Source organism: Mytilus trossulus, chromosome 14 (genome assembly GCF_036588685.1).
Source record: "Mytilus trossulus isolate FHL-02 chromosome 14, PNRI_Mtr1.1.1.hap1, whole genome shotgun sequence".
Lineage (NCBI taxonomy): Eukaryota > Metazoa > Mollusca > Bivalvia > Mytilida > Mytilidae > Mytilus > Mytilus trossulus.
The window spans coordinates 64,848,215-64,863,688 of NC_086386.1; the positions used below are offsets into that span (position 1 = coordinate 64,848,215).

At 30.9% G+C, this 15,474-nt stretch overlaps 1 protein-coding gene across 1 annotated transcript in view; it reads right to left on the reverse strand.

Annotated features, from left to right (window-relative positions):
* Window positions 1-2,526: 2,526 nt before the first annotated feature.
* Window positions 2,527-15,474, reverse strand: part of LOC134697077 (cytokine-like nuclear factor N-PAC) — a 45,686-nt gene continuing 32,738 nt past the window's right edge. Inside the window, exons 10-15 of the mRNA XM_063559110.1 lie at window positions 14,097-14,207; window positions 11,556-11,657; window positions 10,710-10,872; window positions 9,629-9,811; window positions 6,738-6,862; window positions 2,527-5,492 (exon numbers count right to left, since the gene is read on the reverse strand). Of these exons, the coding sequence (XP_063415180.1) occupies window positions 5,418-5,492; window positions 6,738-6,862; window positions 9,629-9,811; window positions 10,710-10,872; window positions 11,556-11,657; window positions 14,097-14,207 (759 nt within the window). The 3' untranslated portion in view covers window positions 2,527-5,417. The remainder of the gene's footprint in view (window positions 5,493-6,737; window positions 6,863-9,628; window positions 9,812-10,709; window positions 10,873-11,555; window positions 11,658-14,096; window positions 14,208-15,474) is intronic.

Sequence of the window (15,474 nt, forward strand, 5' to 3'; positions counted from 1 at the left end):
AATAGGTTTTCCTCAAGCTTATAAAACATTGTGTGTAGTTGCAATAGTACGGGTTTTCCTACAGTTTTTATGTCTTATCTAATATTATTGATCCAATGTGTTTTGCTTTATCATGTGTACATGTAATAGTATTCCTATCTTTATAATTAGCAGTCTGTATAATAACAGCCATTGAATGCTATTTTCATGAACAGTGAATGATTCCATGCATATAACTTTCTTAACACAGTAATTTCCAATTAATCACAGACTTCAGGATATTCACTGATTATTTAGAGCACATTGAACCCTTAACTACAGTATACTGGTACTAAAAAGTTGGAAGAAAATTAGTCACTCACATCTCAAATATTAATTCGAACATTAATAAGACTTAAATATAAATAGAACTAAGTTGATCAAAATGTTTAACTTGTCTCTTTAAGGTATGTATGCTTCAATTGGCTTATAAAAATAGTTCTTAAATTTGTATCACTGTTTAATGTATTGGGATTTTTTTTACAGCAAAAAAGTGGTAAGAATTGGGCACCAACTTCTAGACATCACCTGACAAATAGAGTAACATGCATTCCTTTATTAGATGTTAGAACAATGCATTGTGATATAGCATCATTTCTTGATACATGGCAGGAAATATTTATGTTGCCACAAATTTGTTGAAAACTATTTTTTAGTTCATACAACAATAAAATGCTTCAGCGAGCACAGCCTAATTACGACCGCAGAGGTCTAACCCTGAACAGTTGGAACAAATTTGGACACAATATTCAAGCTTGATACTGTCTGAATTTGGATTGTGGTCAAATTTTTAACAAAATATAGGTTTCTGACACAAAATAAATGTGGTCAAAGATCATAAAAATCTATTGCGCAATACTGTGCAATTGAAGATTTCTTCTTGAAACTTTTAAAAAATTCAATATTTAAAAAAATTTGAAAAAAAATTTGAAATTCCTTCAAAAAATTGTAAACAAAATCACCCACACCACCCCCAGCTTATTGAAACCCCCCTTGGAGCAATAAACCCAAAACTCAATCCCAGCCTTTCCTTTGTAGTATGGAACCTTGTAGTACAATTTCAGAGAGATCCATACAGTAACACACAAGCTGTCTGGCAGCTAGAAAATGCTTCTTTTTGGCCACTTATTCCAACATGTTTGGGGCAATTAACCCCAAACTCAATCCCAGCCTCCCCTTTGTTATATGGAACATTGTGGTACAATTTCAGAGAGATCCATACAGTTTCACACAAGTTATTGTCTGGAAACTAGAAATGCTTGTTTTCTGCCACTTTTTGGCCCTTAATTCCTAAACTGTTGGCCCCGTAACCCGTAAAATGAATCCCAAACTTCTACTTGAGGTATTAAATATTCCTGTACAATTTCAGAGCAATTGAAATACATATACTTAAGTTATTATCCTGAAACTATAAAAAAAAAAAAAGCTTGTTTTGAGCCCCTTTTGGACTCATAATTCCTAAACGGTTGGGACCATCATCCCCAAAATCAATCCCAACATTCCTTTTTCATAAAGATCTATTCACTTCATCTTAAGTTATTGTCTGGAAACCAATGTGTCTTCGGACAACGATGCAGACATCATACCATTAATGACTTTTTAAGAGTATTAACTCCTCCGAGTAGTTTTGATGTAAATAGACATTAGTTAGATCTCAACATTATTGCTCATACATATTTTCTGTATCTATAGCAGTTTTCAAGATAATAGACATAACTTGCATTTAACCCCTATGTTTTATTTTAGCCATGACAGTCCTGAATGTTGGCAGGCCAGATCATTTTCCCCCCAAAGATACTCCATGATGATTGTGGACAAGCTTGGTTACATTTGGTTAAGAGGTATCAGAGGAGTAAATCTTTGTAAAAGTTAACTACCAATGACGGACAACAATAACAGATAATGGACTACAATGGTATTTTTCTTTATGGGAATAGCTCACATTGAGCTTTTGGGTCATGTAAGCTCAAAAGGATGAAAACATAAAAATAGTCTTCCAAAAAGTGTTTCAGAATTTTACCATAAAGGAGGAATTTAAGTGATTTTTTTTGTTGCTGTAAAGGCTCGTTTTTTAAAATAATTTACAATTTCAAATGTTAAATATTATATATTATAAACACATTGGAAATCATAGAACTATTTGGTTTTTTTTAGTGCTTGAAGATCCCATAATTGTTTTGCATGAATAACAAGGTAACTTTCAATAGTAGGAAAATTTGATGATTACCATGAAAAAAATATTTAAAATTCTATATCAATTCATATTCACTGTAAGTCAGAGAATGAATTCAGATTTACTTCATGCAAAAGTAAAATATAACATTTAACTTCTCTTCTTAAAATTACTGCTCATTTTTGTTGTGTGTTTATAACAGCAATTTGATAAATACATGGTAACTTTGATATATTAGTACTATTCAAAATAAAACTCCAAAGTGGTTTTTATCAAAGAATTAGGACTTTCCATAGACAAATTTCTCTGCTAATAAATAACACCAACATAAGACATACTTAGAAATTTCTTTTTCATTTAATATAACAAGATCTTAGTGATTTTTATACAATAATGAAAAAGATATTATTTTATGATGACTACAGTTGCAATGTTAAACTAATGCCAGTGAAATGACTTTATACATCTGACGGTGATATTTCATGAGAGCACAATATAATGAATAATGATCTACATCTTCTATACATTTTACATATTACATAAAACAAATTATATAATGGGAGAAAAATACAAGAAAAGTGTTAATGAAATTCTTTTTTATTCTACAGCGCCTAGACTCATCTTGGAGAAAACAAAATGCTTAGATATTGGCAATAAATAAATGTATATATTCATTCATTGTCTAAAAGCTGTGTGCAGTGCAAATCAAATTTGTAATTAAGGTATATTCCAATAAAATGAAAGTTGGAGGGAAGGATGGTAAATTTAAAACAGTCCTGAGTAATTCATGGTTGTATATTCCTTTAAAGTATGCCAAATTTCTGAGTTGTCAAGAGGTTTTTGAAGTCTTAAACCTGTCCTAACAGAGTTCAATAAAATAGGAGACAAATAAGAAACAACATAATACATTACTAATCATAATAATTACAGTTTTTAACTTTACAAACATTGGTTCACATACTTTTGTGTTACATTATGTATCAATCAGGTTTTTTCTTTATTCAATCAAATTGCATTCCTAATTCTGATTCATTTTTTTTTTTTTACAGTTGAACTAAAAAATCATAACTTCTACACTTAATTTCACTTACAAATTATTAATACTGCAAAAGATCGCTTTTTTAAGCATTCATTAAGTACATACAGGGGAGACAACTACAATTTGACAATCAGACATAAATAAAAAACAAAAAAAAACAACATCCAGATAGGTCAGTCAAGTCCTCATAAATTCCAAATTCAGTACATTTTGTGCTTGTTGATTTTTTGGGGCACTTTTTGACTTCACTCCCCCAAAAGAATTAATAAAATTAAACATTTAAAAACTCTAAGTATCTGAAAACAGCAAACTCTAAATCTAACTGATTGCATGCTTACAATTCAAAGATAAAAAAAATTAATTTCAAACTAAAAGCTCCATTTCTTAAAATTCCATTGAAATTCAACACTAATACAATTTCTAACTTGCTATACTTTATAATGACAATCAACATATAGTAAATTTGTCTGTACAATGAATCATGAAATACATTCTTTAGAAAACATATGATTTCACAGACTATATTATTCTGACAGATTGATACAATCCATCATCCTAAAATTTCAAAAAAGGTCCCTGATTAAATTAATAAAAGGGTTTCTGTTTTGAAGTGTGTAAAATAAAGTTAACAGGATTTCCTGCCAGTCATGATCACATGAAATTTGTAAAACACAGGCCATAAGCTTATAATTGATTTGGTTTCAGAGATATCATAACTTTTATTCTATTACTCTTTAAAATTTGAATTAAGCAAAATTTTTGCATGGGCATATTCCATTTAGATAAAGATGATCTGAGAGGGACATATGGTTAGAAAGACAGAGGTATATCTAATTACTGACCTGCATATAAAATGAAATTGATATATCATACAACCTGCTTAATCAATGTGGATTTAAAATTTAAGAAAGAGGCAAATATTTTCAAAAATATAAATCAGACATAAAAAAAATCAAGACAGTTTCAATTTCAATGAAATGATGAATAAAATGGAATTATTTACAATGATAAAGGGAAGTAACTCTATGTACCTAACATAACAACTAAATTAATATTCCTAGACAACAATCATAATCAAACCAGTTTCAAATTACAGCTTTAGGGTTCACTATTTTAAGTGTAGAAGTTTTTGCGTCAAACTTGAGAACATTATGTACTAATTGATTAATAATTTTTCAAGTATTAAATAATGTTTTTAAATAGTATATAATGTTAAAATATCTGCTGGGAGACATCAACCGGTGACTATTTGCAGAAAATTATTGGAGCAGTCATATATAATTACTATAAACAAACCAATTTTTGTGCATGCTTTAGCGAATATTTCTTTTTAGTCACTTTTTGGGGATCTATTTTTTCAATCTTATCGTTTTCTTAATATATTTATATCCAAGCTTCATATATTTGCAACTACTTAAACTCACATTTTTTTGTACTCACAAAAATGTGAGTAGAAAGTTTTGAAAATAAATTGCTCATGTAAATTATAAATAGTTTGGGTTAAGGTAATTTAAGTTTTGTTGTGATACTTTCACGGAACATTCCATTCTTATTACTGTGTACCTGTTTTATCTAATTTTTTATGCTAAAATCACATACTGCTTGTTTTCTAACATTGAACATTAAAACAAAGTTGTAGAAATGGTTTGAGATTCATCTATTCTTTTACAGTCTACTTGAACAACATTTTTCTTGGTTTTATCCTCTGTGATAAACCTTAGTGTAACCTGACCTAAAAATATTCTCAAATATTTTCAAAGGGATTAACTGTACCACCATAAATTAAAACTAAAATTGAATGGATAATGCTATAAAAACAATTAAGAAACAAAATAAAAATATTGGTAGTCACATATCTTTGACATAAAAATAGAACATGGATTATCATTTAATGATCAAATATTTGTCCGTTTCCATGGATTTGCTGCCTATTTCCAAAACAACGAATGATATTCTGTAGATGTGTCTATTGCACAATGCCAACCCCAATCTTGTTCGGATTATCTCCCTTGTTATATAAACTGGTTCCTCTGGCTTGTTTTCACATCATATCATTCTCAAGCTGCTAAGCCAGGCAAAGTCGAGCTTTTATTGGTCAATTATCATATCAACTCTACCGGCTGTTCATTCGATCCCAGCTTATCACATAACAACAAGAATTTTGGTCCTAGCCTTATATTTTGACGATCATGAACTTGCGGCTCTATACACTGCTGCAATGTCACTTTCAGCATATCCTAATCGTCTTGCCTTTTTATACAACTGTAAAAAGAGAAAGAAAATTAAATACAATATCTTCTTTATAGAGGTGTATATTAAATGTAAATTGAGTATATCAAAGGTCTGAGGTACCTCTTGACATTCATCTCATAGGAAAATCATCTGTTTCAAAAATTTAGGCTATCACAGGGGAATTTACAAAAGAAAAATTTAATAAATTTACTATGTATTACCCTAGACAATTAAGCTTATGTTTTAGAAAGTTACTGTGTGGACAAAACTGGAGACATTTTTTATGTTTCTGGTAAGAACAAGCCATTTTGATAAACAAATTTTAAACGCCAAGCTTATAAAAAAGAAGATGTGGTATGATTGCCAATGAGACAACTGTCCACAAGGGACCAAAATGACACAGACATTAACACTATAGGTCACCGTAGGGCCTTCAACAATGAGCATATTAATTCAGAAATGTGTTTTGATACATTCTCATTGACTTAAAAAAACATTGCAGAGAACGCATGACATTCAAGAATTTGTCTGTTACTGGTAACAAAATATTCTAAAATATAGTTCTTCCATTTAGCTGCCAACCAATATCTGTAAAGGCTATGCCATAACATCTTCGCTAGCCAAGGGTTACGATCCACTCCCGTTCTGTTCACCCTTGCGGATTGAGATAAAATTTCAGAGACACAAGGTAAGTATTTTTATTGGTTGCAGTCGAAACTCACTGCATCCAATCAAAAACCGCCTATAACATGATCACGTGTAAATGTAGAAAGTGTTTGTAAACAATTGCCACGTGTTTATTGTGCAACAAGTCTTTACATTCCATAAACATACGACAATATTTAATGACAACTTGAATGTTTTTAATCAATTAGTAGAAGTTCCTGTGTATTTTTCATGCACATGAATGAAATGAAATTGCATGAATGTTGACATATATTTTTGTTTCCGGCATTATCAAGTGTGTAGAATCTAGACGCTACCGTGTTTTTACCTCCAAATTGAAGAGTTCAAGTGCTACCATTGGTAAAAAATAATGTATTCGGAATGGGTGTGACTTTAATCTTCCGATAGATGGTGCAACATTGTTTTCACAAATGTTGGCTCAATCTGCCAAGGGTGAAGAGAACGGGAGTGGATCGTAACCCTTGGCTAGCAAAGATGATGCTATAAGTAAGCTTCATATTTGTCAATATCTTTCCACCAAGAACTATACATAAATTGATATCATTGTGCAGAATATCTCCCCCTGAATATTTCCAGACTGGTACTTACTTCATTTGCTGCTGATGCTACATATAATGGTTGTTCTACTTTGTCTCCCAGTAACAGGGCTAAACGTAAATCTTTCTGCTGATGCATCAATGGAAAATGAGGATCATACTTTTGATTTAAAATAGCTGAAAAATAATACAATAGTAAGAGTTAACTTAGGTTAATATCAATACATCATTTTGTAAATGATCAGCAGTATTTTCACGTTTTTTCCCCCTTTGTACTTTTTCATCATGGGTATCAATTTTGTGGTTTGTCAAAATATTGTATATTGAGGGAGTTTTGAATTTGTGTTTTATAGATTAAGGAGAATAACTGTTTTGTTACTTCTGTATTTAAAGCTCGGATATCATCATCAATTGGTGAATTGATGGCCTCAAATTGAGTTTACTGGCGACGCATTACTGGAGCCAGTAAAAAAGGTATTAGTGACCATCAAAACACCAATTGAAGCCATCTGAGGTTAAAATGCAATATTGTTATCTCAATTCTAGTGAAACTAACTGAAAACGTCAATCAAATATTTAAAATCTGAACGTTTTCATGGCATTAATTGTGAATCTTTTAGCCATGAGAATTGATGTTACAAATAATATTGCATTAGAATATCTATTGTTGTAAAACACTAATATATCATCAAAACTTTCTCTAGTTTGATCCATCATAAATTATCTGCCTATTGAAAAAGGCAGTGTTAACAACAATCAACATAAAGATATTCTAACATGATGGGAAATATGTATTTCCATGGGTAGTTTTGGGTACTGAGTTTACAATTGAACTATGATATCAACAACCGTTGGTACCCCATGAACAATGTTTTCACAGTTATGGTAAGGCCATAAAAAAATATATGTCTGTTTCCTGCTTCCAAGGCCAAAAAATCAGGGTCGGTAGGTCGGGATTTCTTTTTTTTTTTTTTTTTTTGCACTTCCTGTCAGATTTGCAGTCGGTTATATGTCATGTTTGGTTAGGGTCCTGTACCCCTAAATGATTTAATCCCTTTAAAGAAGCTTTAATTGAATAATCCTCCAAGTGCTGACATTTTTAAACTCGTTTATTGTGGCACATTTGTGCTGGGAGCAGCCATTCTTTGTTTGGGCATAGTAAAATACGGATCTGGATCGGACCGGAAACGATTTTTTCCGGACCGGAACAGAATTTTTTCCGGATTTGAATAAAAAGATCTAGGGTCGGGGGGTTTGAGTCAGGGACGGTCGGAAACAGGAAACAGACATATATTTTGTTTTGGCCTAACTACTTTATTTAATGTATTCTGTATATTTTCCATTGAAATCTGGTAAAAGTCTCTGTCCCTTTGCAAAACCTTGCGAAGACTTTGTTAACCTTGTTTTACATTGCTTGCACATTTTTAAGGCTTTATATTGTGTGATGTTACAAAAAAAAGGTGAATACAGGTTTGAAGTTTCAGTCCTACATTATATATATATAATATGTCATCCAGTGAAGACCATCTCTTCTTTAGGGGTAGACTTTATATAGATAAATTAAGTGGTATAAGAAAAGCATAATGAGTATAATAAATTTGATGTATGCCTTTTTGTGCTTCTTCGTTACATTTGTTGTTTTTATAGTGATGCAAGTATGTTTGTTTTGTTCATACTTTTAACGACAAAATTATTTTTATGTCTACCTGTACGAATTTCAAACGCGCATTTTTACACCAGCAATGAAAACCTTCTTTCCTTTACGGGTCGACTTTTTATATACATAAATTAATTGGTACAAGAAAAGCAAAATGAGTATGTTAAATTTGATGTATGCCTTTTTGTGATTCTTCCTTACATTTGTTGTTTTTATAGTGATATTAAGATGATAACACAATATTGACTGCTGTACCCCTATTTTTGACATTTTTACTCTTTGAGTATGTTTGTTTTGTTCATACATCGTTGACAATGTAATGGAATTTGATGTGAATGTCATACAAGTGAGAGGTTTAGCTAGCTATAAAACCAGGTTCAATCCACCATTTTCTACATTAGAAAATGCCTGTACCAAGTCAGGAATATGACAGTTGTTATCCATCGTTTGATGTGTTTGGACAATTGATTTTGCCTTTTGATTTTGGATTTTCCTTTTTGAATTTTCCTCGGAGTTCGGTATTTTTGTGTTTTTACTTTTAACTATTTAATGTATTCTGTATATTTTCCATTGAAATCTGGTAAAAGTCTCTGTCCCTTTGCAAAACCTTGCGAAGACTTTGTTAACCTTGTTTTACATTGCTTGCACATTTTTAAGGCTTTATATTGTGTGATGTTACAAAAAAAGGTGAATACAGGTTTGAAGTTTCAGTCCCACATTATATACATATAATATGTCATCCAGTGAAGAAAAGTCATGTCTATTTAATAATAATCATACCAAGTAGTCACATTTTATTTCCTTTCTTCTAGTTTCATCCATCATATATATAAATAATTGTCAGAATAAATTCAAACAATTATTTCTGATTTTTCTATATACTGTGAACCATTAAATAGAAAATGTGTATGATTTGTCAATAGTATTACCTTGACTTTTATGTATAACTGTAGGACAGGAAAGAGAACCAAGGGAGAGTATGATTTGTCACTAGTATTACCTTGACTTTTATGTATAACCGTAGGACAGGAAAGAGAACCAAGGGAGAGTATGATTTGTCACTAGTATTACCTTGACTTTTATGTATAACCGTAGGACAGGAAAGAGAACCAAAGGAGAGTATGATTTGTCACTAGTATTACCTTGACTTTTATGTATAACCGTAGGACAGGAAAGAGAACCAAGGGAGAGTAGGATTTGTCACTAGTATTACCTTGACTTTTATGTATATAACTGTAGGACAGGAAAGAGAACCAAGGGAGAGTAGGATTTGTCACTAGTATTACCTTGACTTTTATGTATAACTGTAGGACAGGAAAGAGAACCAAGTGAGAGAACCTCTGCCACATCTTCCTGATCTAAGCCAACTTTCTCTGCCATGGCCATACCCTCAGCTAGACTGGCCATTGTTGTTCCCATTATCATATTTACTATTAACTTCATTCTAGTAGCACCACCAATTTCTGGACCTTCATAATGATACAATATTCAATTAAGAAAACATCTTTGTAGAATTTCTAAATCAAATGTACATGAATTGTCATTATATGGGACAAAGTCATTAAAAAATTATTAATGATTTCATCTGCCATCATGACAATACAATGGTATAAGAACTTAAATCGAATTCCACAGTTTTGAGGTAATGTTTAATGAAATTATCTGCTTAGAATTAACTAAGTACCAGGAGCCAACTACTTCTAGCTATTTCTTTTACATCAGATTTAGTGTCTGGGATACCAAAGTTGATTCTGCTGCAACAATGATTTTTTTTTGTATTCTTGTTTTTGAAAAAGTGATTCTAATCATTTGAGTTACCTCCCATAGTTTTTTTTTATTTTTATTATGAGGCTTTTAAGCAAAAATAGAAATGAAACAGCAAATGCATAATTTTTTTAGTTGGAACATATATATAAAGATATCAAGAATGCTACAAATAAAGGCAACATAGTTTCAAAATTAAGATTAAATCATGTATTATTCATGAATCTGATGTTCAGTGGTTGTCGTCGGTTTTTTTGTGGTTCACTAGAGTTTCTTGTTTCATGTATTTTATAAAGATTAGACTGTTGGTTTTCCTGTTTAAATGGTTTTACACTAGTAATTTTTGAGGCCCTTTATAGCTTGTTGTTCAGTGTGAGACCATACCTTGATCTTTAATGGTTTACTTTTATAAATTGTGACTTGGATGGAGAGTTGTCTCCTTGGCACTGTCAATAAACTTTGGTTATTTCCTTTTATCCTTTTTTTTTTTTTTTTTTTTATAAATTATAGTTTTAAGGCTTCAATTCAAGTATATAAATTTAACTAAATACTATCATTAAGATCAATTTCAGAAAACAGAACTTTTAATAACTGCATACCTACCTAAAAATAAGAATTTCTTTGCTATTGCTTCAAAACATGTGTAACAATCATCAAATAACTTTCTGTCACCAGAAGCCAGGATGATTAACTGTCCTTCTAATGCTGGTACTCTACTCCCCACCACAGGGGATTCTAGAAATACTCCTCCTCGGGCATTTATAGCCTGCAATAAATAAGCATGTTAAATGTTATTAAACAAAAACTTCATTAACATTCCTGTTTGTTCTTGTCACTTATTATAAGAACTAAATTCTTATATATAACATTAAAAGTGATTTTATAGATACTGACCAATATCATAAACGGACAGAGAAATATTGTTTTCTGTAATTCCATGATAGTCGTAAAGTAAAAATACAAAACTTAAGTAAAATAAAACACAAGTTTCAATATCTTTATATTATGTTAAGTTGGGTCAAAAAGTTATATCAAATGAAATCCATTTCAGAAAAAAAAGTTCTGATTTCCAAATATCACCAGTCAAATCTCTTCCTAATCAGTTAATTAATTGAAAATGAATCAATATAGGGATGGATAAACATGAAACAATCATATCACGAAATCCTATAAAAATTGCTGTGTCCATTTATTCGTGTGATTGGTGATAAATGCATAACAATGTGATAAATAATCCTGTGTCAGATGTCAAAACTACAACTAACTGAACCCTCAAACACCACTATGGGTCGAGATTTTTTTTAATTTTCAAAATGTGTCTAAAATTTGCCAATTTGTTTCTTAGTAGAGCCAATTAAGTTCCAAACTTCTGTTTACTCTTACCCAACACTTGCTATAACCATATTATATTTATCATTTTATTGTATAATCATTTTATTTGTCACTCACTTCAGCAACATCTTGCATTGTGTCTTCGTCTATCGTTGACATTTCGATATAACATTTTCCCTTGGTTATTCCTTGTAATACACCAAAATTACCAAACACTAACTGAAAAAAAAATCAAAACTATATACCACCTAGCTAAAGAGTAAAAGATTTATATAAAATTAAATACATTATGTTTTTATATGTAAGTATGCTTCATATATTCAAGTCTGCCGACTTTAAAGTATGGGTTTTTCTCATTGTTGAAGTTGGTACAGTTGTCTATAATTGCTTACATCCACTTCATTTGAACTTTGGTGGAGAGTTGTCTCTTTGGAAATCACACCACATCTCCTTATATTTATACTTATTTTACCACATGGCACTTTGTTGACTGTACCAGTTTTCTACAGCAGTTAGTCAGAATTTCTGACCAGTTAAACAGTTTGTTTTGATAAAGATATGATAAAACAAGTAGCAATTGGTTCAATTATTTTATATGAACTTCAATAGGTGGATACAACACTAGTTTTCTATAGCAGATGAGATTGTGGCTTAAAAAAGTCTGTCCTCATGACCATACAATTTCTAGGAGGAAAACCCTTTAACATACATTTTTTTCTGTCTCATTTGTATTTTAGGGTACTTAGCAGACCCACTGGTATTTATTGGCAGATAAAATAGAACAGATTTTTTTTTAAATTTAATTAATTACTAGTGCATTTATTATTGCGATTTTGTTATTTTAGACTTAAATGCGATTTTAATTTAATATTACATTTTGAGAAAAAATCTGTTTTATTCATATAGAATATTTCAAATAGCGAGTTTAAATCATTGTGTTTACAACACTGTTACATTTTTCGCAATAATTTTTAAATTTACAGTATTGTATATAAATTACAAGACTTATTTGACTATCTGAATGGTTTTATTAATGTCTACTGATTGGAGATGTTATTTTAGTGCATTGATCAAAGGATGTTAGTCTGATCAATCAATATATATATAACCTGTCAAGACAAACAAAGGTTTGTTTCTCACCTGTACATTAACACCTATTATTATATACATGCTATTGATTTATAGAAAACTTAACCATTGTGTTACATTCTAATACTGTCAATTCACAAATTATTGCAAGTTTTTTTTTTAAATTATTTTGAATAATGTGACTGGGTGATTATTGCAATAATGAAAACTCGCTTTCTGGCATCTGAAACATTAATATATCTCTATGCAGATTTACCAAAAATCCAGACAATTAATCTTGCATTTTGGTCCTATCTTCAAACATTTCTTAATTTACATAAAGCTCACATTTTAAATTAATTACTCAAAACTTCCCCCTACTTTTGATGGATTCAAAATACAGACTTTCAACTGAATATTTGCACATTGATACTAAATTTTAATTGATATAATGTCTTAAAAATCTGCAATTTTACTGAAAAGATTCAATTTTTCAATATGACTATTTTCCAAATTATATGTTCTACTTTTACATTGAAACTCAAGCCTCAACTTATTTTTCTACAAAACAACCATGTGCTCCGCAGGGCGAAGCTTTATATGACCGCAGAGGTAAAACCCTGAACAGTTGGGGCATGTATGGACAAAACATTCCAGCTTGATACAACTCTGAATTTGGATTGTGATCAAATTTTTGACATAATATGGGTTTATTTCACAAAACAAATGTCAACATCTTACTAATCTATTGCACAATATTGTGCAATTAAAGATTTCTTCTTCAAACTTTTCAAAAATTTGAAAAAACCTTGTTTTCCCCCTAATTCTGAAACATTTTGAGCCATAACCCCCCAAAGTCAGTACTAACTATCCTTTCATGGTATGGACACTTGTGGTGTAGTTTCAGAGAGATTCATACACTTAAACACAAGTTATTGTTTGCAAACTACAAAAATGCTTATTTTAGACCTCCTTTATGGCCCCTTATTCCTAAACTTACCCCTAAAATTAGTACTAACATCCCTTCATGGTATCCCTTCATGGTATGGAAACTTATGGTATAGTTTCAGAGAGATTCATACACTTAAACACAAGTTATTGTTTGAAAACTACAAAAATGCTTATTTTGGGCCCCCTTTATGGCCCCTAATTCCTAAACTAACCCCTAAAATCAATACCAACTATCCCTTCATAGTATGGAAACTTGTGGTATAATTTCAGAGAGATTCATACACTTAAACACAAGTTATTGTTTGAAAACTACAAAAATTCTTATTTTGGGCCCCTTTTTTGCCCCTTAATACAAAACTATTGGTACCATAACCCCAAAAATCAATCCCAGCATTCCCTTAGTAGTAATGAACATTCTGGTAAAAAATTATAAAGATCCATTAACTAAAACTAAAGTTATTGTCTGTAACTAAATGCTTCTTTGGACGCAGACAACAACATGATAGCATTATATGACGCAATTTTTTTTGCGGTCGTATAAAAATCTTTTGATGTGTGCTGAGAGAATGAGATTTATTTATAAAGGTGCTATTACACGGTGTATATTCATAACGTATTATATAATTATTTAATACACACATCTTTGACTGCTGTAGAATCTGATACACAGGCAAACGTCATGTCACAAGCCTGTACAACTTCTGCTGGGTTATTTCCCTTGAATGCCCCTGCTGATATAAATTCTTTACACTGAAAATACAAAACAACATTTCTTTAGCATATATGTACAGGCTGAAACATTAAATCAACTGTAGTGTCGTTCTTTTTTAATTTATGAACACTATTTTTGGAACTGATTAGGTACAAGCACTTCACAAGTGACAAATTTGAGGGTTGAACTCTGTTTAACAGTGTCAAACTTGTCAATAATACAATGTAATGAAAAATAAAAAAATTTAAACTGTATCTTGCATTATAAAAAGTTATCAATCACACAATTATCTATGGGAAATATCTGGAACTAAATTGCAACAGAATTAAAATAATTGTATCTTTCCAGGAAATTTGTAGACTAAAATTTTCAAATTTACCCTAGTGCTATTTAACCTAAGAGAGAACACTCCATAGTCTTAGATAAATGTTTGTTTTATAATTTGTTATAAGATTGGCTTTCAGTAACTGTATGTACACATAAAACAATACATCATGATTTGATATGATTTTCACCACTGTCCCAGGTTGGGGAGGGGGAGCTGAGCACCCACAAACATGTTTAACTGCCACTTTCAGCATGTGCCGGTCCTAAGTCAGAAACATATAATTCAGTGGTTGTCTATTCAACTTAATAATAAATGGGATGTCTTTTTAGTGGAGTTTCTACTGAAAATACCTGCATGAACATCACTTATAACATAAAATATATACTATAGATGATCTAATAGTTTCTTTGATTCCAAGTTTCATTTCATTTTTGGACTTTTTAACCAGTCTGGTTATTGTAGATCCAAAGTGTAAACACATGCCTACAAGCACGATCCGACTATGTTATTCTAGCAGTTATCTGGAAGTGTGAAACAAGACTAACACCTATTGCTAACTCTTTCTAACAAAAACAAGCTATTTTTGTTAACAGCGTCATCTACTTGCTAAATTGCTAATCATGTCAATAATCAACATGCTTCTTCATAATAAAATAATGATTACAAAACATAAATAGCCAAATGGCAATTTAATATCACCCTTTCATTTCTATTCTCATTGCAATGCTTTGGAAGAAAAAAGAACATTCAGTTTCACAGATATACAAATACCTCTTTGTTCTAAGAAATGAGATTTATGGATTGAACTATAAAATATTGAAGCTGCCTAACCAACCCACTCTATTGCTTAATTATTAATGATTATTACATCTGATTGTACACCTGGGTTTCTATTGCTTTACTTAGACAAAGACTAGCCATATATTTACTTAGTCTTAGATCATTTAACTATTGATTTTTGCTGGGAAAGTAAACAA